The sequence below is a fragment of the Trachymyrmex cornetzi genome, unplaced genomic scaffold (genome assembly GCF_001594075.2).
Source record: "Trachymyrmex cornetzi isolate Tcor2-1 unplaced genomic scaffold, Tcor1.1 scaffold78, whole genome shotgun sequence".
Classification (NCBI taxonomy): domain Eukaryota; kingdom Metazoa; phylum Arthropoda; class Insecta; order Hymenoptera; family Formicidae; genus Trachymyrmex; species Trachymyrmex cornetzi.
This window is the reverse complement of record NW_017300113.1, coordinates 939,174-965,221: the sequence shown is the minus strand read 5'-3', so window position 1 is coordinate 965,221 and position 26,048 is coordinate 939,174. Positions and strand designations below refer to the sequence as shown.

The 26,048-nt window shown below is 33.5% G+C and overlaps 1 protein-coding gene across 2 annotated transcripts; it reads left to right on the top strand.

Annotated features, from left to right (window-relative positions):
• The first annotated feature begins 615 nt into the window (after positions 1 to 615).
• Positions 616 to 23,986, top strand: Nplp1 (Neuropeptide-like precursor 1). Of its 2 annotated transcripts, XM_018518697.1 has the most exons (5): positions 616 to 728; positions 18,820 to 19,211; positions 19,475 to 20,343; positions 20,845 to 20,992; positions 22,286 to 23,986. In XM_018518697.1, exons 1-5 carry the CDS (start codon positions 651 to 653, stop codon positions 22,497 to 22,499), a joined length of 1,701 nt encoding a protein of 566 aa, XP_018374199.1. In that variant the 5' UTR covers positions 616 to 650; the 3' UTR covers positions 22,500 to 23,986. The 2 variants fall into 2 exon arrangements, with proteins under 2 accessions (XP_018374199.1, XP_018374200.1); XM_018518698.1 differs by lacking the exon at positions 20,845 to 20,992 and having other exon boundaries at positions 22,286 to 22,444.
• The last annotated feature ends 2,062 nt before the right edge of the window (positions 23,987 to 26,048 follow it).

The window sequence follows — 26,048 nt, the reverse complement described above, 5'->3', positions numbered from 1 at the left end:
TTTTTTTTTCAGTGTATGTATAATTCTCTTTGAGATTATTTTGTCGCGGCTGTTGACGGTTGTATTGGAAATCATATCGCTTTCAACGATCAATTTCGAGTAACGTAAATTGCGCAATTATGGATATTGTAACAATTTATCTTTTTATCGTAGTGCCTTTTTATTTTATTCTTTTTTGCAATACATCTGGAAGAAGATAGCAATTGAGTAGTAACTTTCCAATAAAAAGCACTACTTCGCTACATTGTGTAACGCCACGATCAAACACTCTTCCCCATCGAGGCGCAATAAACGCAAATATTAGTCGCGTTACATTCCCGAAAAATGCCCTCTTGCTACCACGTTTCTTCTTTTTTCCTCCCTTGCGAAGAATTCGTGGCTTGTTTCACCTTTAGGCCATGCTCTGTGTCGTGAAGAAGGAGAAGCAACAAAAAAAGAAAAAATAACAAGGACGAACGACCATCGCGTACGTATGCACGTACATATGTCGCATGTGGGTGCGTTATGGGGCGAGGAGAACTCTCGGGGGTGGAGAACGCCTGCGCCGGCTGAAGTGCACCCCTATATAAGAGGCAACACATTCTGAAGAGCGTTATTCACATTTGGAAATCCGCGTCGCGACGGAGAGGCTGATCGTCACCTCTGAGAAGATGATGGGGTTCACTAGAAGTTATCTCGTGAGCTTGTTCCTCTACATCTCCATTGTCAACGAGATTCGCCAGCCTGCGGTGAGTGATCCCTCGCTAATTTGTCTTTTCTTCTCCCCGCGACACGAATAGTTCGTCTCTGTAGCGCCGGACTTGAAAATATAAAACTGTTCTCTATTTTATTTAAATAAACGTTTGAATAGATAATATAAAACAGTTCGTATACATTACAGAGTTTGTCAAATCGATTGAGAATATTTGAAATTGCAATACAGAGATATATATACTTAGACTTGTCGTTCTTTTTTAACTACATACTTTTTGATATTGAATGATTTTTCTTCAAAAAATTATTTAGCTAAAGTAGTTTTTAATATTTGCTACAAAGAATATCATAAAGATAAGTGTTCATAATATCTCTTTAATCCCGGCACAGGTAAAGCGAAATTTACGTAAAGATAATTAATAAATATTTTGATAATGATTTATTTTTTGTTAATTTTGCTTTTCTTAATTTTGTTTCTTAGAATTTAGGTTCGAATTTTGTTTTCTCGATAAAATTTATTATGAACATTATTTTATCATTTTGACTCTTACAATAAAGCTATTTTATGGAACACGGTTTTTATGTAATCTGTATAAAAAATTGAGTTATTATCTTATGTTGCTTATATTATTGATTTCGGAATACAGTAAAACATTTAAATTCATATTTAATGAGAAATATTATGAGTTCATATATTACATATATTTTATTTTGCATTAAAATTTTTGGAGCAACGTGATGCGATTGTTTGTTTCGATCAAATCGGAAAATTGAAACAATAAAATATTAAGTGAAAATGGATCGAGAAATGTTCAACACCATTAAGCAAAGAAGGCCATATTCGATGATCGAGGTGGTTCTTAATATTTAATAATATTTTTTGCGTGAATTTTATAATTTCCAGTTCAAGCAATGATATGCTTATTAATGCAGCTTAGTGGTGCGAAACATTCAATTTAATCAATGTGCATTTCCTTTTGTTGAACTGACCTTTCAGCCGAGTTTGATGAAATAAACCAGTGATTACTTTGAGCGTATAACGTGTTTACAACGTATTTGGATAAAGGAATGTTTGGCAGGCACTTGGGGTATGCACTTGCAAAATTGCAATCTCGCGTCACCTTCGCGGTGTATAGATATATCCAAGTTTTGAGAAATTCCTTAACGATTAATTCCACAACAATTAAATCCTTGCTACCAAAGTTCACGCGAGCGATGACGGTCAAATATTTAAGATATGTCGAGATTGCGTTTTTCTCAGAAAAAAAAATATCATGAAAAGGATTTAAAAATATATTACGAAAAAGAATATTGAGCGCATACGATTTTTGTGCTTGTTTGACTGGAACGCAGATAAAACGTCGCGTAATTTCATGGGACGGTGCCCGTAAAAACATTGTGTTATTACCCCACATTATTTACATAATTCTAAAATTTCTTATCTTTCAGCTTCTTAGGGCGAGGAGCTGTAGAGCCTGTTAGAATAAAAAAAAAGGCGTAACGAATAACGGTTGTCGTTTTATGTATTGAGCGTTTTATAAAACATTTTCCTCTTTTGTCACTCACATTTCCAATGTTATCTGATATTTTATCAAATTTTTACATGCAGCCAACTGTATTGTTATACCCGTCATTTTCCGTATACAAAGTTTACGAACCAGATGGCGAGTATGTATATCGTTTACAAGCGCGTATGTATATCGTTTATAACGAACGATAGTCGAAAGGAAGAACATGGAAGAGCGAACACGCCCATTTCTTTTCGTGCATCCAAAATATCGGATAGAATCTCGAATAATACCGAATTCCGATTCCTCGGGATAGTGCTTGCACTTTTGGACAATCCATGAGATATGATTTATCGGGAACGTTCTCGTTCGAACATAGAAAATTCAAAGATGCACCGTTGGGAGTAAGCTAACATTCAGCACAGCTGTCCTGCCGTTGATGCTTTTAAAGAGCTTTGCAGATCCGACAAAGAGAATCAGTTGATCGAGCGGATTACAATTTGGAATATACGCCATATATGCCGCGTATATTTAAAATCCACCTAAAAATTACCGATCTATCGATTGCGGTTACGAAACGGCTTCCTTTATTGGTTCCCCATCCTTCGTAATTGGTTTTAAAGCGTCAGAGCCACTTCAAAAACAAAAATTCTTTTTCAGTGAGAGCTTTTTTCGTATGTTCGAATGTATTGTATTCGCTCGCCAAACGATTTTAAAAGCCGCGTGTATAGCATTTTTACGAGTACTTGAAAATAAATTACATTTTTTAAATAACAAAAAATTATATAAAATAATTATTTTTGTAACATGGAATATTTATGGAATATATCTTAAGATACAAAGTACTCTTTGTGTCCTTATTTTAGATTTTGCTTTTATGATAATGATGAATGACAATTTAATATGACAAACAACTTTATGGATTGCTCGATTTTATCTTATCAGATAAAATATCAGAAAAATCTTTCTAGATTAATACCTCGATCCTTTGTATGCTTGGCTCTATATCTACTTATATTTTAATTACGCCAGATTACGTGCGATCAAAGACTATCAGTTTTTCGTGTACAGAGAGAGAAGAGAGAGAGATAGAAAGAAGAAAAGAAAGAGAGTACTTGTTCTTCTTCGATCACGCATGATGCGTAACTAGGGAAAGCCGAGAGCCCCTTGAATGAAAAATGTCCTCCCTGCTAAAAGTGGGTCAATGATCAAAGGAAATATTTACTGCCGATTTCAATAAATGTCTAAATCTTAATATCAGAATGTAGTTCCAATTTAATGAAGAAATTACAGTTTGATCCCTCGAGAAATTGGAAAATTTGTTTTAAAAGCATTTTTGCTATTTTATATTAAATATTTTTATAATTGACTATTGTGATTTTGATTCTTAAAATTGAATTTATTGGTTTTTAGATTAACTTGTACGCGCTACACACAGATAATTCTGTAAATTTTAATAATTTTTGAATGCATAAAGTAGGAATAAATTATTTTGTTATTATCGCGACAGATTGTTCGCGTGTGTGTGTATTGTCAAACAGAACGGTGAACCGCAAGACGAGATTTGGCTGTTAAACCAAGTCCTATATGACTGAACTTTCTTAATATCACACTGTAAATTTGTATAAGGAGCGAAGTTTCTGCTTACTGAAAATCCTCAACTTCGTAAGCCGTTCAGCAAACACTTCCTTTTCATTTTCATTTCTAAAAGTGGAATCTTGCCTCTGTTTATCCTCTTTGTAAATATGTTCCTATATGTCACAGATTCCTTTAGAAATCTGTGTTTCGTTTTATCGTCCATCTAATATCAAAGTTTGTGCTGAGTGATATATCTACATCTTATTCCCAGATGGTATAAAAATAAAATAAATAGCATATATATTTTGCTTATATAGTTAGATGCTTATACAGTTGGATGCTATCGAAACATATCGCACTTATTTATTTATGAGTATAATATAATTAATTTTTATAGTTAAAAATTTAAAAATACATTTTTCGTTTAATGATTCTAACTATATGGTTTTATTCTATCAGTATTCTCATGTTAAATTAATGTTAAATTAAATTAACGTTGTTAAAAAGTAATTGATCATTTTTTGCAAAACTATTGATCTTTTTTTGCGAAACTACAAATTGTTTTGCTGACAAGCATTAATAACAAAATTAAATTGCATTCCCGTGTACGAAAGATATAAAAAAAAGCGCTTTTACAGGGAGCTTTTACTTCCATCCATTTTATGTAACCGGCATCAATAGACATTACGTCACGAAAATGTCACGTAAGAAAAGATCCAAAGGTTTCATGAATGTTAAAGATGCGGGGAGTCAAACCTGTTGCCTTCTTTATTCAAGGCGACGAGAGGAATGGGAAAACGTCTTTAACGATTCACTGCACAAAGCGCTTTTTATTGATCTATTAAAACACAGAACGCGTGCTCTTCAAAGAGACTATCAATCGTATTTCCAACGTGGAATTCAATTAATTCCCTAAAAGTGATTACTTTTGTTATGCGTAGTATACTAATTTATCATAAACAAAATACTTGCGAAATCAAATCTGATTGTTTTCCGCGAGATATTATAGCATACCTCATACATAGTATCCGCTTTGTAATAATCTCTCGTGTTGTATTTAAATTGAAGCGGTGTATATGATTTAATTTCAAGGTACGCTTGAAGGTACGTCTCATTTAAAATGTGGTTTATTGGAATTAATTTGCTTTTATGAAGCGGCAAAGTCCGTCTCGCTAGAGACCGACTGACACTACGAGTATAAATTTATGAGATATTACAAGATATCTCGAACGAGCAGACTACGGCGAAACGTGTATGATGTAGCTGCGTACATTGTGGTGATCTAAATAGCAGTGGGCGTTCTTAATCGACGAAAACAAAAGGCCAGCGGCTTTCACCGTGATGTTATATGCACTATAGAAATTGGTCGGAGTGAAGGTGCTTCGTACGTGCATAGAGAAATGCGTCCGTGTACAAAATATATTGTTAGGAAGTAGCGCGGTCTTCTTGAAAGGACTCTTTTGGAAAGATGCGAATTATTACTCACGATAACTCGTGTATTATACGAAAAGAATAGTATTATCTCTTATTCACGCGATCTAACTTTAAAATTAAATACACTTGCTCCAAATAAGACGTGAAAGAAACCGGTATCGTGGGGACATATATCGTGTTATACGTCAAAGCTCAAACTATGAATGTATGAATTAAATAAGTAAAAAAAGGTCAAATCAAGGGTAGATCTTGGTGCCTAATAATATTTATACGTTGAACTTTTAAGTAGGTAGATGGGATGCTCAGAACACTCCAACAAATTTTATATTTTGTAATAATATGTATAGAATTAAATTTACATTAGATTTATGTATAAATAATGTCAATTTAAGTAGTGCAAGTTTATTAATTTTACAAACAGTAATCAAAGCTTTACTAACAATTAAGATTTAAGAAGTTTATTAATTTTACATTTTTCTATCTCTCTCTCAGAAAAGTATAAATTTTATAAGAGGAATATATAAAAATAATATATAAAATATATAAAATAAATTTTAAAACTTCTGGGTAATATACTTTTTTATTTTTCTTTTCCAGAACAAAGTTTTTAAGATAATTATGCTTGAGATATTATGGCCACCTTGTCTATTTAAAGATTAAATATAAATACATCTTTTAAAGTTACATAAACTGTGTGTCGTTTACTGTTGAAATTGAAACATAATCATAAAACTGAAGCTGAAATAATAATTAAATTAAATTAAATCGAGAGATCATCAATTTAATAATGAAGTTTAAAAATTATTCTGGTTGGCATAATATTTTTGTAATATCAGTTCTTTTCAGTTTTTTAAAATATTTATTAGCATTATTATTCAATATCATTATCATTAGGATCAATTTAATCGGCGATATTATTTCAGCTTCAATTTATGATTGCATTTTAAGTCCTACAGCAAATATTATAAATGTTCGTTTATTTTCCTTTACCCTCTTATTGATCAGAAATTACTGGTAAGTTAAACGGTTTGTGAAATTACTCGATATTGTTACAAGAGCCTGAATACTTCTCCATTGCACCCAAAAAGCACACGCTAAATTAAGCATTCAGAGTTAATCTTGTGATCCGTTGGTTTCTTGGAGAAGCTGAGAGCACTCGTTTTGTCTAGCATACGTCGCCGTAATATAATTAAAGCCAGTCGATTTGAAATTCACAGAACAGTTCTGGGAACTTCGAAAGCTCTTCATTTCGTTTTGTTACATCCTCACCCTCGCGGACAAGAATCCTTCGTTGCGCGGTAGTCCGTGTCGTTCCACTCGAAGTAGTCAAAGACGGCTATAGTCAGACCAAGCGTAACTATTTATTGCTGTTCCAGAAATACTTCCCAAGAGTATCATTTCTCGATCGTATTGTTATCTCTATTCACGTTCAAGCTTTACTTAAAATATCTCTTATCTCAGGATAAATTCTATTCATCAGAAATAAGTTTTTAAAATATGAATTTTCTTAGAGATTATTTAAGTATATTTAAGATACAGATTTTTCCTTCTCTAATATATATTTTGCGTATTGTCTATAGAATGAAATGGGTCAAGTTTTATATACGTAGTGAGAGGATTAAAGAACATTTTATCAGTTTTTTTTTTTCGAAGCACGTCTTAAATATTTATGAGCGAGGATTCAGGAATGAAGAGGGTCTTGTTTGTAGGACGTGTCCGATCATTTTATCGTCCGTTGAATTCTGCCATAATCAGTGCGAAGGTCTTCTTCATGGCGCATCTGCGAGTCCTATATCTTCGATCAGTAATTTCCCTTCTACGCGGTCGTGACGAAAGCAAACGAGAACGCGGCGGCTCTATGTAAATCGAATTCAGTTTGTTCGCATTGCACGCTGCGCTTTCTTAATTTATTGAACTTCGCGCGCTCGACACCTTGAGTTCGCGTTCCGCGATACGAACGATTCTCTCTCTCTCTCTCTCTCTCTCTCTCTCTCTCTCTCTCTCTCTTTGAATAAAAATTTATCTTTTCAATAAATGTCCATCGCACGAGAACAGATATTTGCGTGCGAAATGCGAAGAAGCGGCGAACGAACATGCCACTGTACGAATAATTGCATTCGTACCTGCTCAGATTAATTCCTCGATTAATCCTCAGAAAGTTTGAATTGCGCGACGCGAAACATTAATCACATGTACACACACGCGGTACTTGTTATCAACTAACGCACCCCGTGTTGCGGTGCATCGTGATTTATCGTCGCCGTTTGCAGCATCGCTCGTATGACGAATAGCAAACTATCTGATAAAAGAGATGTACATCTTTTTCCGAAATATATGTATTTAATTGTACAGGATATCCAGTTTGCGCGCGAACGAACTCATTCGGCATGATTATTGATATTCCCCGTGAACGTGCTAACAATATGGAACGCAACGGTGACGCTCGTCGCTGCGACTGCTCTGATTACGTCGACGCAATCTTTAAATTACATATCTCGTGTTAGGATAAGAGCATATGATAGACAAAAGTCGGCCGACTGTTTGTATCGTTTATATTTTATAAATACAGCCTTAGCCAAAAATATTAACCATGCATCTTTACAGAAAGAATGATTTTATTGAGGTATCTAAAAATTTTAGATAGATATCTGAAAATAATATTGTTGAACCATCAAAATAATTACATAGGAATCTTAAGCATGATGAGCAATGCAGCAAAAAGTCTTAACATTCTGGAAACCAGTTTGAATGTCCTATATAATTATTTCGATAGTCTAACAAAATTATTTTCTGATTTGTATCTAGCTAAATTTTTAGATACCACAGCAAAACCGTTTTTTCTTTCATATTATTATTTAACGTTTAGATCAAACATTGATTTTGATATTCGCCGTTACTTATCCTTTATTTTAAGAATTCTTTAAATTTCTATATATAATGCTGGTAATTAATAGTAAACAATACAGGTAAAAGAATTACAAATAATGAAAAAAATTATTTTTGGTCAAGGTTGTAAATACATATTATAAATATCTTGGTCAAAATATTTAAGACACATTTTTTAAAAAATCTATGTAATTCAGAGAATTGGTAAAATATTTTTAAATCTTCTTTTTATATCATTTTCTGTACATATAAACTTGACTGAAGAAAACAATTAAAATTATGTAGTATCCATGCAGTTACATGCATTGCCAAGGACTTTTCATAAACGACAATCGGCCGATACTTAATCTATCTGCTCCTTGGATGATGTGGTTGATCGCTAAGTCGAGACAAAAACTGATTAAAAATATTGTTTCCATTTTGTCATTTAAAACAAATTGTTGCTTTGATTATGATACTTTACATATCTTTTCCGTTACATTAAATTAATATCTATATATATCTTTGGATAGAATCAAACATTATACTACAAGCTTCACATATGAACTTAATTAACACGAATTTAAGTAAGACGTTAGTTTGAGAACTGCATTTTGCGGTGGTTTGTACACGATTGAGTATGGCAGTTCGGAAAGAGTGAAGGGCGTCTTCACTTCATATGTGCTATTCAGTAGAATACAAAATCATAATGTAGAATATAAAATCAAGATGACATCAAGTAGAAGTTATTTTAAGAAAAATCGTAATGATGTTACTTGATACACTTTTAACAATGCTTTATTATAATCTTGTGATTTTTTTTTACCTGGATTTTACTCATTTACGCAGATGTGGAATTTATACGCGCGATCGAATTATCTACAGGTTCGTCATTGTTCTGCGTATACCTGACAACGTGTTCGACATCGTCGCATTACGTAAATTGGATACAAACATCTTACATGCAACGTATGATGAACTTTAAAGATGAAGATTAAAGTTGTCAAGCGTAATAAACGGTTAAGTGATTAAATGAGGCCTGCGCGCGTGATTAAGCTTGTGGATACCGGATAGCTCGTCGATCATAATTTCGATCATAATTCCGTCTATCGATCGTGCATTTCGCCATGAGATCGTAATAATTCTCTCGTTATTATTTGAAAGAGGCATGACTTTCGCGGAAGATTAATGTCGTTTATCGAACAGATGTGCTCCCGTTCTCCGTTGTCAGAAGCTTCTGCATTGGTTTTATAAGACAGTGATGTAACACGATTCTTTTGACGTTGTCACGCGTATTATTTGAACCGCCGCGATGTTGCTCCGACTTAACTAAAAAGCGATAGTGAACTTAGTATAATAAAAAATTGACGACAATATTCAACAATAATTTAATACTACAAGCGATGATTATACTCTCTAAATTATTTGGAATACAATCTCACTCTTAAGATTAAAAATTCTGTCATTCAGAATGACAGAATAAAATTCTGTCATTCAGAATGACAGAATAAAAAGTAAAGAGTAAAAATTTTGTCACTCTCGAAAAGGAATGACTTATTCTTTTTTGAGAGTGCGGTAAAATTTTTACTCTTTACAATAAGGATCTATTCCAAAAAATTTAGAGATTACTTTTAACCTTAATTGGTATTTGCTTCGAAATTTTCTTAATTGGTTTATATTCGCGGGTCTACTAATAATTTATAAAACTTAAAATTAATATATTTTTGTTTAAAGTTAACATTAACGAACGAATTTTTTTATTTGAAAGATCAAAATATAGGAAGTAAGATTATGTAACTTAAAATTATGTAAGGTCGTAAAAAACAGTTGTTATAAATAATTTTCATAATGCGCGTAACTGAAAAAATGTCCAGGTTCACTAAACTCGCGAATACCAATTAAGTTCGAATACTAGCTGAGGTCTTTCGCAACAGATTCTTTGTTTTAAAACGCTTATTAGCATTCATTATTAAATTAACGGTCAATGTAATTTATGATGTTATTGCCGGTTTTAGTTTATGCGTTTCTCAAGTCCGACAAATTGACTTGACATACAATTTATAGAACAGAATAATATATTTGGAAATTTGCATATTTAAATATTAATAACCACTCTAATTTTAAGATCCGCTTTAACCGAAAATAAGATTCTATTATTTGATTCATTTTCATCGATCTTCCACTTAATTATTACTAATTATGTTAAAGAATATAACGTTTCCTATTTCACTTCTCTATACGCTAATACTTTTTCTGCTCCTATTATGAATCTTATGAAGGGTTGCTCGCTACATTTCATTCTCTATATCCATCTGAATACATTTCTAACTCATAGTTGGCGAATCTTACACCACACATCGTTATCCTTCTTAATCAGATTAGAGTTTGCACCGTCTCATGCTGCTAAAAGAGGAGGCTTATCTGCACGGTACAAACGAATGGAGCTCGAATGACACGTCTAAATGAATGTCTTGTATTTTAGAAATCTCGTAATTTATCAGAAGAGCTTTTATGTGATAGTTAATTAACGTTTGGTCGGAGATTCCTGAAATAGTATTTGAACTAAATTAATACTTTGGCAACTTTGGTAATCCTTACTTTTGCGTTCACGCGAATTTAATTTCTGCCATTCTATTTCCACCTTTATTTACAAAGGATATAAATGTCACGGCTCGTTTTACCCCAGAGAATCATTTTTATTAGCTGTTCTCGGTATATTTTTGGTGATACCCTTAAATGTCGATTATCCTGATTGATGGATATCATTATCTTCAGAATAGAAAGAACCAGTCATGATCATCGATACATCAACCGTACAGTATAAAGAAGACTTGTGATCCCCTTTTTTTCGGCAGTTCATTTAGGTGCGGAAAATGAAAAATCAATAATCAATGAGATATGATAACATCATTTAGACGGCCCATATCATCTCTTACATTAAGTTTGCCCAATCGCTTTGAATATTTTTTGAGCGATCTGTCACCGAGAGGATCCTCGGCCATACAATCTGTGTTATTTCCAAGAAAATGATGCCTACACGCCGTCTCGTTAATCTCATCTGTTCGCAGAAAACAAGGCAGCCCGAACTTCGTACGTCTACGCGTGGGACGATACGGAGGAGTCATTGATAGAGCGAGATCTCTTTTATAATCTCATGAGTTACGTCATGAGAACATGGCATGACATGCATATCGTGGCGTATTCTTTCAATAAAAAGCTGGGGTAGATTAGAGGTGGCATTATGTGAAATAAATTGGCGTATACATTTGTGAAGGGTGCTTTTACCGTTTCGAATGAAAATAGAATAAACGCGAAATATAAATCAAGACAGATTATGGTTTCCAGTAACAAGATGTGATTGTTAAACAAGTGTTCCAAAAATAAGTAATAAAATAGATCGCGGTGTCAGACTAAAGTATCGATATGTGTATACATTGTGACACGCGATTAGGGCAGTCTAGGTCGACGCAAATTTGAATACTTAGACAAACAAGTTTTGCTAATGTAATTACTGTATACACATTTGTGGAGGAGACTTTGCCATTTCGGATGAAACTGTTATTAATATTTTTTGTTATAGTCTTTAAAAATATAGTCATTGCTCGTATTTTATATACATATTTAATAATTTTATATATAATACATATCAACTATTATTGAATATTATTATTAATTTGTCGTTAATAATTTCTTTCGCGATATACCGTTAAATGTCAAATGTTTAATGTCAAGTTCTACCCAATTTGAGTTTTATTTTTAACCATTTCTATAGGTCATCATCGCTCGCAATATGTCATTAACGTAACTAAAACGGTGGAGTTAAATAATTTAACTTAAAAAAGACATATTAAATTTGATTTATATTTAGTCTACTATTTGCTAAGTGCATGTATTCGTACAGACGTTATTTACTTTGAAAATTAACCCTAGAAATGGATAGATTCACATTTTGATATACATGGAAGTTAAATAACAAATGTGGGTTACCATCATTCCTTTGATATCTAATTAAAGTATAAAGTGTACTAAAAAAATAATAAAACGCTAAATAGAATCGAAACGGATTATAGTTTCCGAAACGAAACGTAGTTATTGAACAAGTGTTACAAAAATAAGTGGGATAAATACGTAAATCGCGTCAGACTGAAGTGCCGACATGTACGAATACGATTAAAGCAGTTTACTTTGACACAAATTTAAATACGCACGCAAGTTTTGATAATGCGATTATCCCAACTAACTATAGTTAGTACACGAGATCGAGTAATCTCTATCTAATGCAACGATATATATTATCACGAATGTTATTGTAAAGTAGTTTCGCATTAATTTTCCTACATTTTCCGCTCTAAGCTTTCAGATAAATAGTTGTAAACCGACTTAAATTTTTCAAAGTTATACGCGTGAAAATTGTGTTTTGTACACAGCTTAATATTCTAGTGGAAGTTACTTATTAAACAATAAGTTTTAGTAATAAAGTTCCTTGAAGCGATTTTGTTATAAAAGAATCTCGTTATATTATTTTAAAATACGTTACATGACAAAGTTGAAAAATTTTCTCGTGGAACATCCTTTGAGTTAATTTTATTTTTAATTTAACATTTCTTGAGTATGTATAATAATTAACATTTTTTAGTTTAAATAAAACCTAATTGAGAATACAGTTAAATATTAATAAATGACACATATATCTCTGAAAAAAAATGTGGAAAAGGTAAAGAGGAAGAGAGAGAGAGAGAGAGAGAGAGAGAGAGATTTGAAAAAATTTTTAGTTTCTCTTTATTCTCTTTACAGGGTTTTTATTTCGTCAAATAAAAATATATTCGACGATCAAAAAAGGTTGATATTTTATGAGGTATACATTGAAAGAAAAAACACATGTAACTTTTTGGCAGAAACGAAAGAAGAGGCTTTTGCCTGCACTTCAAATACGATTTGCAGGGCAAGTGCGAACCCATGTAACATCAGTCAACAATAGTGAAAACTTTTTTGAGAGTCCCAGTGCATTGTCGAGAATCCAAAGTCTCCTCATACCTGCTTATGCGTATGACAATCTTCTGATTGGTCGCTTTTGCAAAACTGTCAGGTTTTTATTTGTCAAGGGCATGCAACTCATAAGTGAACTTACTGGCGGGACTTACAGGGCGCAGTTAATCGCCTGTAAAAAAAGGCAATGTCGAGTGAATACAAATGCGTTCTTCAAGCCACATAAAAGAACGTATCAGTAACGTGGCGCATGTTGAATGTCGCATCGACAGATCGGAAAACGCTTTGTCACTTGCCATTGCGCCTCGTTCAAACACACTTCGCTTGTATAGTATTTACAATTCTTTCGCAGAGAAATTTTGTCCAGTTTGCAATTTGCTGTGATCAGTAAAGTTTCCTTATTATGGACACAGTTTTGAGTAAAAAAACAAGCAATCTTTGGACAAATATATTCATATAATAAATATAATCATATAATAAATTTATGATATTGCTTTGTTTTAAATTCTAATTGTGATTATAATACGCACTTTAAAATTATTAAACAATATTACGTAATGTTTTTTAAAATTCATTCTTCTGTGCTTAATGAAGGAAGATTGTTAATAATTTATTAACAATTTATTTGTAACAACAGTCATTAATATTTCTTATTTGAAACAAATAAAAAAGTTTTATTAGCCAGAGATTAAACAAATCCACATATTTCCATTGAAAAAGATAACCTTTAGAATGTATGAATCCTAGATCCTCGATATCCCTATGGAATTTGTGCGCATCGAGAACTAAACGTTTACTTTGCCGATAAGTTACTCAGATGCGAAGACATGATACTGAAAATGGAGCAGGTAGAAAGAAGGAGAATTCACAAGAGTATCTGTTCTAAGGATGGAGAGATGTGGGCGATTGAATACTTTTAGAACCAAATTTCGTACAAGACAGCAAGAATTTACATTGCTTCATTCCGTCAGGAACGTCCTCTTCAATTTGCCCAAGTATTCGAATATTACGCCCCATGATCTCTTAGATGCCAAATGAATTTTACCTCCTAAAAACTATAGAAAGCTTATCGGTAGCGTATTCTTTAGTAATGATACATCGGAGGAGCAATTTAATAGAAATATCTGTATTAAATTGGCTCGCTCGAAAGGACCGATAAATTGAGTTTCTTGTAATAATACTATAAAGTCTTTTAAAAAAGGATCTGTATAAAAGATTTTGATTATCTGAAGGTTAATTTACAATTATTTTGGTAAATTTGTATTAACTTTTAACTATATAAATAACATTTTCCAGAGAAGTAAAATTAAAATTAATACTTGTGATTTAAAATAATGTTTCGGATAAATGGTTACGAGCTCCGTACATGCAATACTATGTCATTTGAAATTGTGACATATTCCGTTGACTATTTATAATTTTTCGAGGATTTATGCCATGCATGTGTTTGTTCGTTAAATAATAAGCTGTTTCGCATATTTTATAAAAAAATGCACGCTAATTCAACTGTTTCAATTTTTAATTCAACTGTTAGCTCGGATCCGACTTCATCATTTTGTCACTAATTTTGCAGGAACGAAAGTAGAATTTCGGATTTATTATTCATTGAAGGAATTAATACTTGATATTTGGTATGTGTGATGTAATTGACGAAACGTGGGTTTTCATTACAGGATAACCACGTAGTTTCCTAGGAATTCAATTTAGTTCTACTAGCCAAGGACTACGATTTAACATGCCTCAAAGAGGGGTTTAATGAAACATGGCTGTGATCGCCGGTAACACTTCCCGCGTACAAGAATTATCCTTTGACCTTTCGCAAAATAGTCTCTGGAAGTGTACCAATAATTAAACATTTACTTCATTAACATTGCAATATGGAATTTTCGTATCACTTATTAAACACAGTGATTTGCGAGATTTACAAAAATTATATCATAAACTTTGATAATTCGCATAAATGAAGCTTGTTCGATTAGGTAATATAAATTGTGTATATTTTATTAATAGTTATATATTTTATTATCGAAAACGAGATTATGTAAAAGTTATATCAAAAATTTTATTGAAGAGGATTTTGTCAAAGAGGATGTGAATAACGGGTGAATAAACGAGATTAAATTATTAGCTGCGCAGTCAAATTTCCGCAAATATGCCTGTGTTTCTGCTACGCAAATTTGCGTACATTTCTCATACGCAGAAGTAAGATTGTACAATATGAAACGCAGCAGGTGTTGCGTGATGCTCCACATAAACGTGTGCAAGGAATATTGAAATTCTTATAATATCTTCTTAAAATCGAGTGTAGAATGGATTTTCTTATCTGTTAATGATTTCTGTAACAAACTTCATAGATCTTTTCTCGCGTGTAAAAATTCTCTTTATCTCTGGTAAGTTTATGTGCGAACTTCTTTAGCGGCGCAGTAAGTTATTGCCTAACTCGACCAAATCATACAAACATTTTAAACATTATAAAGTTTATCTGATATTCCGAAATTTATTTGATACTTGAATCTATTATTATGAAGAGATATCTTTTAAAATTTATTTTGTCCAATTTGATATTTTATATTTTAAAAGTTTCGAATAAGAGAGCATCACGCAGCACAGAAAAATTGTTTCAATTTTCATGAATATTGAAATTTGTTTAAATTCAGCGCAGTAAAATGTGTAAAATGTAAACTACAGGTGTCACATGGTCCTCTGGCCGTAGACATGCGTTGTAGCTATCATATGCAGAGCTTGACGTCAAGCGCATCACCGAAATTGGATTTGAAGCGTCACTAATCTACCACCGTAATAACGTTAATTACCGGGCGGTGACAAATATTTCCTGATATATTGTACTAAAATCATTGTTTACTCTCGTATCCTATTTGTATCAGTTTCAACGTCAATAACTTCCCGATGTCAAGTCTTGACAATTTTACCAATTTTGTCGTATAAACTGTTTTTATTGAAACATGTTTGGTTTCTTTAATATCTGTTATTATTTTTTTAATTCTTTTAATAATGCGCACGCTATTGAATGTGATAATTTCTTTACCGCGATGTCAAATATCACATTTTGATGGTATAAAAGCATGTTCAAATGCACGTCGCTTACAGTTTCATGTTCAAAGGATATTACCAAATGCCTACAAAAGCATACGATGACAGTTAATATCAACGACATCTGACCGAAATTTGTAAACCGTTCTACAATTTACGCGAAGCAGAACAATATTGCGAAGGTACTTTGAGTCAGTTCCATTGGCATAAATTTGAAGGTAAAGTAAGTCGACGTGCTAAAGCAGAACATCATGTAAATTAAATTTTGACGAAATTAGTCTGATAAGTAAAGTAAACTAAAATCATCATAATTAAACAGGGTGACATATAAAATGTCATACCATTTAGTTTATATGTTATAAGATATATATTTATTTTTAATTTAGTATGAAAAAACTGGTATAAAGAAAATTTATTAACGAGATTACCAAAGTCTGAAAATTGAACAATTAAATGGTATTATATTTTGTATGCCATCTTGTGTAATTTCTTGTATTTTTTTCATTGTAGAATAACATAAAGATACTCTGGAATATTACATAACGTTTAAATTTTTTTTTATAAAAGACGCAAATATATTGAAATATATATTGAATATAAATTCTTCTATAAAAACGCAAATATATTATACATTATTCTTAAATCTATATATGTCGCTACCTGTGTTGAAAGATAGGAATTTTATAGAATGCAATAAAAAATTTATTGCCGTTGCAAAGCCTACATAAACGCTGATAGCGATTAATACCGCACAAAGTTCCAATGGTAGACGTCAAACGCTACGTGTTTTCAGTACTTTGCAAACGTGCGATATTCCCTTCATTACCATTTTCGCTCCGCGTATTTCTCGTAAACTACAGTGTAATATATCCTCGATCATAAATGACATGTCGCGGTCATGGGATTTAATTCATCCCTGACAGAGGGGGTGATCATTTAATTATAGCACAGCTGGCACGTATTTCGCATATTATGCATCAGATTAATTCTCGCGTATCTCGTATCTCGTCGAATTTTCACAAATCCACGTGGACGCATATCATAGTATTGCTACCGGCGTCGTCATGTTCTTCCTGAAAAATTAGTATCAAAACGTGACGACCGCCTTACACGAGCCACATGCACGTGACTCGGATTCACGACAATCGATTAAAATGGAATTTAATAGGATTATATAAATGCTCAGTTACCTTGGGCGTTGTGGAAATAATGGGGGATTGAAATGAAGTGGAATGCCGGAAACATCAAGCAGATCATGCTGGTATTTTATTTCTCATAATAAATTCTATGAGCTCTGTTATCGGTTTGCTTTTATAAACCTCACCCGTGATTTACTCTACTAATTTGGTAATTAATTTTTCCGTAGTACAAACATGTTTTTATAATTTTCCACATTAAATGATTCCACATAAAAATATAATTCATAATAATAAAATTTTTACTAGAAAAAACTTAAACAGCATGTATTTTATAATATATCGTATTATTACATAACAACGTGACTTTGAAATTCTAACATTATAATTTGTGTATTTATATATATAAATGTATATATATATATATATGTGTGTGTGTATGATATTTATATACATAAATACATATACAAACTAATCTAATATTTCAAGAACTTTATGTACGTGTTAACCAGCAAAGGCAGAGAAAATAATTTTTAAGTTACTGTTTTTCCAGACGAGAGAGCTATCTGGTAAAATAAATCTAAATGACGTCACAAGTTAACCCCGTTTGTCAAAATACGCAGCAGTTGAAGGATAATACGAAAACGATATCGTTCTGTCAGCGAGACGACAAATCACCTGGAAATCTATCGCTGTCAAATAAAATATGAAAGAGTATTGACGCTTCCTGCATTTTATTGTCTTCTTTTTAGATGGCTTAGTTGGTGAAATTCAACTAAACATATATTGACATGTATTTGCGCGGTATTCTTCGGAGTACATTCATGTGTGATATTAGATTTCGTCGTTTTGAAAGCATATATGCATCCATAGAGAATTTAATAAAATTGCATAATGAAGATCGACAAATTCAACAATACCAAAGACGAATGTTCTGGTTTATCAGATATTTCAATTTCCGCGTGCCTCTTGCATTATTTTTATTATTGGAGTTTATTGGAATGTAATTATATAGCGTGTAACGCTGATAATATTTTATGTATCAATATCGTATAATTTATTTCTGTATCAATGATGATTATTACATATAAAAGATGAATACTCAAAGAAAAACACATAATGATAAGCAATTATATATATGACAATTATACAAAAGTTTTATCTCTTTAAATATCTTTGAATGGAATCCTATTTTAAAAAGTGAAAATTCTATCACTCTTTAACAGTGAAATTTTATTCCAGAGAATTTAGATATTTAGAATTAATGTCACAATTAAATAAACTATTTTAGAGTTTTTATTGCAATTAAAAACAGTTTATTTAACTATATACATAAAAATATATTGCTATTACTATATTTTTCTCTAAGTGCAATGTGTATAATTGTATATGTATATCGATGTATATTAGATAATAAAGGAATATTAGATAATAAAGAATATTAGATAATAAAGGAATATTAGATAATAAAGGAATAAAGAATATGAATAAAGTGCTAGATTCTTTTGTGCAAAAAGTAAGATGTGAACAGGACCTATTGATCCGTAACCGATCACGTTTCGCTCCAGGTGACATGTCAAGACGAAGAAGGCAGCCAATGCATACCAAAGAAGATCTTCCTGACGTTGTTGCGTTTACCGGAAGTTAGTTCGAATCTGGCGGCATATTCGAGGACGGCGAGGATAATTCAGGAGGCGAAGAATCATAACGACATGGCTCATCTGAAAGCTCTCAGTTCCGAGGAGAATGATGACGCTGAAATCTGTATACCTAGTGATATCTATCTGGAGCTCCTCAGGGATCTTACGATTCGTGGACATCTCGTAACGCGGGATTTGATTCCCGAATCGGAAAAACGCAGTCTCGCTACCTTGGCCAAAAACGATGATTTACCAGTCACCATACAGGAGCGCGAGGACGATGGCGATGACGAAGAGAAGAGGAGTATCAATATACCTGGGTATATTATCTGAGATTTTTCTGATTCCCCTGAACTTAATAATTCTGAACAGGAAATATTTAAAATTTCCGTACAAAAAAAGATATGCCACAATAAAAATAAAAGGATTGGAAATCGTATTGCATTTTAATAACCTTTTGACTCTTGTTATGAATAAATACCATTTAATAACTTTATAATAATCTCATATTAATTTTATTATTAAAAATATTACCATATCATATTTATTCAGTCATCTGAATTAATTAATTTGTCGAATTAAGCGATAATCTAGATGAGCTGGTGCGCGCGTTGATGGACGACGAGTATCGTCGACGAACATCCGGGATCTACGATTACCAAGTCGAGCTGGACCCAGAAATGATGGAGTATCCTTTAGACAAACGTAACGTCGGCGCCTTGGCGCGGGACTTCGCATTGCCCACGGGTAGACGTCACATCGGCTCGGTGCTTCGCGATTACAATACGATGAGCGGCAAAAGAAACATCGGTTCCCTGGCCAGGCAGAGCATGCTGCCTATGAGCGGTAAAAGAAACATCGCTTCTCTGGCGAGAGATTCCATACTGCCGCAGAATGGTAAGAGAAACGTCGCCGCGCTAGCCAGGGATTCCTCTCTGCCCTATGGTAAGCGATATCTCGGTTCGTTGGTCCGAAACGGTGGTTATCCGGTCCGTGGATACGACGAGGGCAAGCGCAACATTGCATCGTTGGCCAGAAACGCCGATTGGCCCGATTTCATGAAACGAGGCGGCACCGCGGGTGCAGGCAGGATGATCGCCCGGGTGCTCAACCGTCACGGGAGATCTTTGAACGATCACGAGACACCCAGTGAACCCTTGGACCTCCAGCAGCTTATCAGACAAGATCACAACGACGGGAACGATGCCAAAGCGAAAGTTGCCGGCAACTGGCCCACACCCTTCAGCATCTCGGAGGAGCTAGACAGCAGGGCGAAGAACAGATCAAATAGAAGGATGGACGCAGCGACTTCACAAACGAGGCACAAACGACAGATCGATTTTTCCGATGAGTATCCGCTGCCTGTCGTGCAGAATACTAACATACTCGATTACGAGGACATGATCGAGGCACTCGCCGATCATTATCCGAACGCGGAGAAAAGGTTCATGGGTGAGTAAAATTGAAACATCCGATATTTTAGTTGGTATTCATCTAAGGATTGATCTCCACGAGAGATAAATGTAAAATAAACTCCCGCAGAATTTATTTTATATTTATACTATGCATAACACGCGACATTTCGGGCGTTATTAATTGATAACAATCCCTTGTTAACCTTAAACCCGATTTTACATTTATAACACGAACGAAGGCTATCAAATGTCATAGCACTATCTATATAGCAAATTTATCGCGCTTCCGTTTTACGTGAGTAAAATTCAAATCGTATTTTCTTTCTTTTTGTTGATCAATATAAGCTCGCCGATTGGTCCGTCAGCTAGAAGAATTCGCATTAATCGCGGAATCACAATTCAATAAATTTTTTTTCTCTTGCACGCCATAGTGCACCGTTGCTCATTCACCCTCAAAATTCCGTAATAACGTAGGAAAAAAACGGCATCGGACAAATCGACATCGTCTGTTGTCAACCATAAACTCTGTCGAGAACAGGTTCCTCGCCGGAGATGCCGGCCGACTCGGGCTACACTGAAGTATTGCAACCAAGTAAGAGACATATCGGAGCCCTCGCACGCCTCGGCTGGCTCCCGTCGTTCCGTGCATCACGATTCTCTCGGTCACCGCGATATCTGGTCGAAAGGTCAGGCCATTAGGCAGCCGCTCTCTGTCTCTCTATCTCTCTATCCTTCGCCGTGCCCTCTTCTCCTACCTCGATGTGATATGTCAACCGTTTCGTCAGTACCTGTACTCAAGTAGAGCTCTACCTACAGACTGAGAAAATATGTCATATCTATGTGTGTACCAGTACCAACAGATTTATCAGCCACGTCACATCACGTCAATGATTACCCACCAAATACCAACAACCATCTACAAATCACCACGTACAAAATAAAACGTTCTCCAATTGTGTCTTCTTCTTCTTCTACTACCACGATATCATCTCGGGACTCATCACGGTAGTTGGGTGTACAATGTTTCGATGTAGTACAACGTCTCGCTGTTAGAGACTACATATTAGATCATTAGAACGCTGGTAGTTGATCGATGTTAGACGATTAGAATCGGTGTTATAGTTTGCCACGTTGATTCGGTGTTAGTAATTCTAGTTAGTAATTTTGAGTGTTTCTTATCGAATGGTTCTCAACATTAATTAATTTTTATCCTTTTAAAAATATATTTCATTACTAAAAATATTATTAAAACACGTTTAATTATTCAATTATTCGAAAAATCACGAACAATGAAGAGTGATTTATTTAACGTTTCAGTCTCTCTCTATTTACAGCCTTCGAATTATTATTGAACTTAATTGTTGGGAATCATGAGTGTCGTAATGCGGCACTTTTCTGGATTATGTTAAAAAATGCAGTGTTACATCGGAATGATTTTTATATTGTTTCATTTTTATTTTAATGGTTCACGTGACATTACGTGAGTTTTCAGCAAAGTGGTAACTGATAGGATTAAAAACTATTGCTAAAATACTTGTGTATATTACATTGGTGTACATTACATTGGTGTTAGATGTTCAATATGTTGAACGTTCCTATCGGAGTCTTTCTGGAATCATCGAGTTGGTTATATTGGAAAAAACGTCGATAATTATTTTAATAATATAAATGTTTATGTTTTGTACACATATATATTGTCATTTATTCTTCTCTACACTAATCAAATTTTTTCCTATAAAGTAAAGTGTTTTTATAGAAAAAAATTTGAAATTTTTACAAATAATCAACAGTTGGTGCATGAATGAATTTTCGTTTTTATCAAATTTTCTGCCATCGTTTTCATCAAATAAGTGTTCGTGCTGACGCTGTCAACAGCGCGTGCTATCGATTAGTTACATGTTTAGAATTGATCCAATTGTATATGGTTGTTAAACGAGCGGTATTCGGCGAGACATAACGAGGGTGCAAATGGATTTCAGGGAGGATCCCGCAGATGGGTCCTCGTCCAACTACACCCCCCACGCGTCAGCTAAGACTCGGTCGCTAAGACCGTTCATCCCGAAAACCCGCTACCTGCAGTCCCTGCACCGCCTGCACGGAGATTGTCGACATGGCTTCAAGAGGTTCCTGTTACCGGACATCGATAACTTCCTGCGAACGTCGAACTCTCGCATCGTGTCCCATTCCATGTAAAAGCCCTCGCCTCGCCTCTCTGCTCGTCCAGGGCGACGATACCGTACAAATTACGTTATATATCGGACTCACACGTTTTACTCAGCAAACCGTAAGGGGAGTGAGAGGAAACGGATGTAAATATTCGGATCTTATGTCTGACGTTCTTCCTTACTGGCCACTGATTATCCCTTGTCAACGGTAGATATCTACGAATATATATATATATATATATATATATGTTTCGATCATTAATGATCTCTCAAGTAATGATCTACCGGCGAATTATAAAAATAATATCAAAAATTGCTAAAAAAAAGAATTAAAGAAAAAGTTGATCAAAATTAGAAACGGTAATGAAAGTGGGGAAGTCCGTCACGCAATTTAATCAGCGACTAATTTCACAAACTCATTGAGAAGAATTGATCTTATCGCAAGATCCGTCGATGGACAATAAGCTTACTGCTCGCCGACAATAATAGTTTCACGTAATCCTAATGATTGACGCCTTAAATGTGCCGTCTGTTTCGAACAGATTTTAAACCGTTATGCGAAAAGCGTATATCTGGAAAAGAAGCAAATTTTTCTCGCTCAAAAATAAAGTATAGATTTTCCTCCGCAGTTACAAGTTTCTGGATGTTATGTAAAGGACTTTGTCATCGATAATCTCTAAATTTACAAATTTCTGTAAGCACGTATGTTTCTCTTAATATTTGTATCTCGATGCCTCCTTCTAATCGATGTATAGCAGACGTATCTGCCAGTTTTTGTAATTCGTGTATTTTCCGAAGCAAGGCGAGAAATATCCTTGATCGAAATAATAATATAACAATGATCGATTAGCTCACGGTTTGCGATTTGGCATTGGTCTCTGATCATTAACGCCATTTAATATCAATATCATTAATAAATCACTTTTGGATGTTCATTGAGCAATACCTCGCGATTCTTTCTTTTCTCGTTGTGTCATTTGCGATGATATATATATATAGACGAACGAAGAGAGAACGAGAGACCAATTTGGCCGTTAGTTTAATAAATCATCGCGAGGTCGAAATATTTTATTCCTTGACCAATTTCCCATTTAAATGAGTGCAGTCGCGGGAGAGGCTATATGTTACTTTGATGATTGTTATTTAGCTCGGGCTTCACCGATAAATCATTGCGAGATCGAAATATTTTATACGGCGGCCGTGACGAAATGTAAGATCGTAAAAAAAAGATAAAAAATTCGCATATGTCAGTTCGACGACTATTACTTGGTGAAAACGTAAATTGTCGTCGAAGTATTAAAAAAAATGGTATGTTACTCGCAAAAAGAATAACTTACAATTGCGAAATACGATATATCGACGACCATTAACTAATCGAAAAAGATTGTTCGTCATTCCCCAGATATTTCTCACCATGTTACGATCAGTATTTTTCCTCGTCGTGTGATTTTAGGTAGTTGTGATGTTAAGAGTCAGATGCAACGAATATATATTCATTACATTTGTTAATTGTTTAAAAAACGTATTCGCTTAAAGCATGTCAAGTATAACTGTTGCTTCATTGGAGTAATAAAGCAATTTCCAATTCTTTTCATACAATTTTAAAATTTGGAAAAAAATTTATGAAAAATATGAAGTTACAATAATTACATGCTTCTCTTTTATCTTTTATAGAATTAGATCATAAAACTTACAATCTATATATATCTGAATTAACAATTTCCATTTTTACAAATGGCATTATTATATGAATGTCTTTTTTATGATAAATTTAATTAAGAACGTTGCACTCGCAGAAGCGTTCAAAGACTTTAAAACAGGAAAACAAGAAAAGTGGCAGGCATTTTTCATGTAACGAACTAAAATATGTAGCACCACTTTGCGGTGCCATTCTCGTTCCTCGTCTACGAATATTTGTCTCATCATTTTCTTTATTTTCTCGAAATCCTATGATTAGAGCCGTGAGACTTTCGATCGTTCGCACACACGCGTGCAAGATCGACGAAGCCAGAAAATAATCTCCGTGAGCGTAGTAACATGTATGATGTAAATGCCAGATTAGTGCTCCGAGAGCTTGCGAGCTCCATGGCGATAACGCGAATTCAGTTTCATCCTAATCTCCACATTGTATCTCGTTTAAATATTGTTAGAAACGTCGTTGTGTAACATGTATGTGGTATTACACGTATACAATCGAAATACGCTCGATGTCGCAGCATCATCGGTCTATCATTGCTGTGGATGACATATAAGTCTCTGTCGAGTTCTCTTTAACTTTACGACTTAAAGTACTATGTGTTTGTCTAGACAATAATGGATAACCGAAGTGACAATAAAACGATAATAATATTGAAGTAATAAACTCGAATTTCATTCTGCAAATGAAAACTTTTCCCTTGTTCTCAAGTTTTTATTGCTAAATAATATCGTTAAATGCCGATTATTCTTAAAATAAAGAATGCAATTTGTAACTAAACAAGAAAGAAGAAAATATTAATATGCAGCAAATAAGAATCATGTTATTGTAAATTTTATGATTTGATAAATTATAAGTATTCCATTTTTTTTTGCATATGATTTTATTTTAATGACAATTACTCTTAATAATGAAATAAATAATTGCAATAATATTATTTGTAAAGTGTTATAGTATTATTTTAATAGAAAACTATTAATTTTATTATCTACTGTCATTGATACAACAAGTTATCTAATAAGTTGTTGACACCAGACTTTATTTTTATATTATTTTAAAACTTCAGGAAAGGGAATAAAAAAATATATATAGGATTACATATAAATTAATAAAGAATTTATGTAACTATGTGTGTAAAGATAATAATTTATAGTAATTTATTTATAATTCTGCTTTTTACATTTAATTTTATATATTTATATACAGAATATAATAATTGAGGAGATGGACAGAATAAAGGCACAATTTTACTTAGGCCCTTTTTTCGACAATTAGCCTTTTCATGTAATATTGATCGTAACAGAGAAGTATCATAACATGTAACTTCTTAAAGACGTTACATAAATTCATTTGATATTCTATCCATTTATGTATAGTAAAAAAATAGTAAGTTATTTTAATTTTTATTAATATCAAGATTTTGTAATTAGACCTTTATTCCGCCCATCACCTCAATTATATACTAATATATAATTATATAATTATAATTATATAAAAGTAATATATTTATATGTGACAATCGTAACGTAGAGTGCAGCGCAGCTGCTTTTTGTGCTAAAAATCCAGGGTTCAAACCTCGATTCAAACCCACTTAGAACATGAAAATTTAATTTAATTGCCATCTTTCAGAAGGCAATGGCAAACTTACACCAAGAGTATATTTACAATCCGGGGCTGGCGTTAAAACTGTAACTTTTATATACCAGTAGATGCATCGATCTCCAGGTTGGGATATTAGGTTTCTAATTCCGGAAAAATTATTTCGGAACCTCATCTCCAGAGGCTCGGGTCCAATTTGGACCGTAGGTGTAATGCCATTGACTGAATAGAGCTCTAAGAGTTTTTTCAGAATTTTTTATCAACCTTTTAGTACTGCATTTT

Coding starts and splice junctions, on each gene's coding strand:
- Nplp1 (XM_018518697.1), top strand. CDS start 651: ATGATGGGGTTCACTAGAAGTTATCTCGTGAGCTTGTTCCTCTACATC. Junction 729..18,819: donor ACGAGATTCGCCAGCCTGCG/GTGAGTGATCCC, acceptor GTTTCGCTCCAG/GTGACATGTCAAGACGAAGA. Junction 19,212..19,474: donor AGGAGTATCAATATACCTGG/GTATATTATCTG, acceptor TGTCGAATTAAG/CGATAATCTAGATGAGCTGG.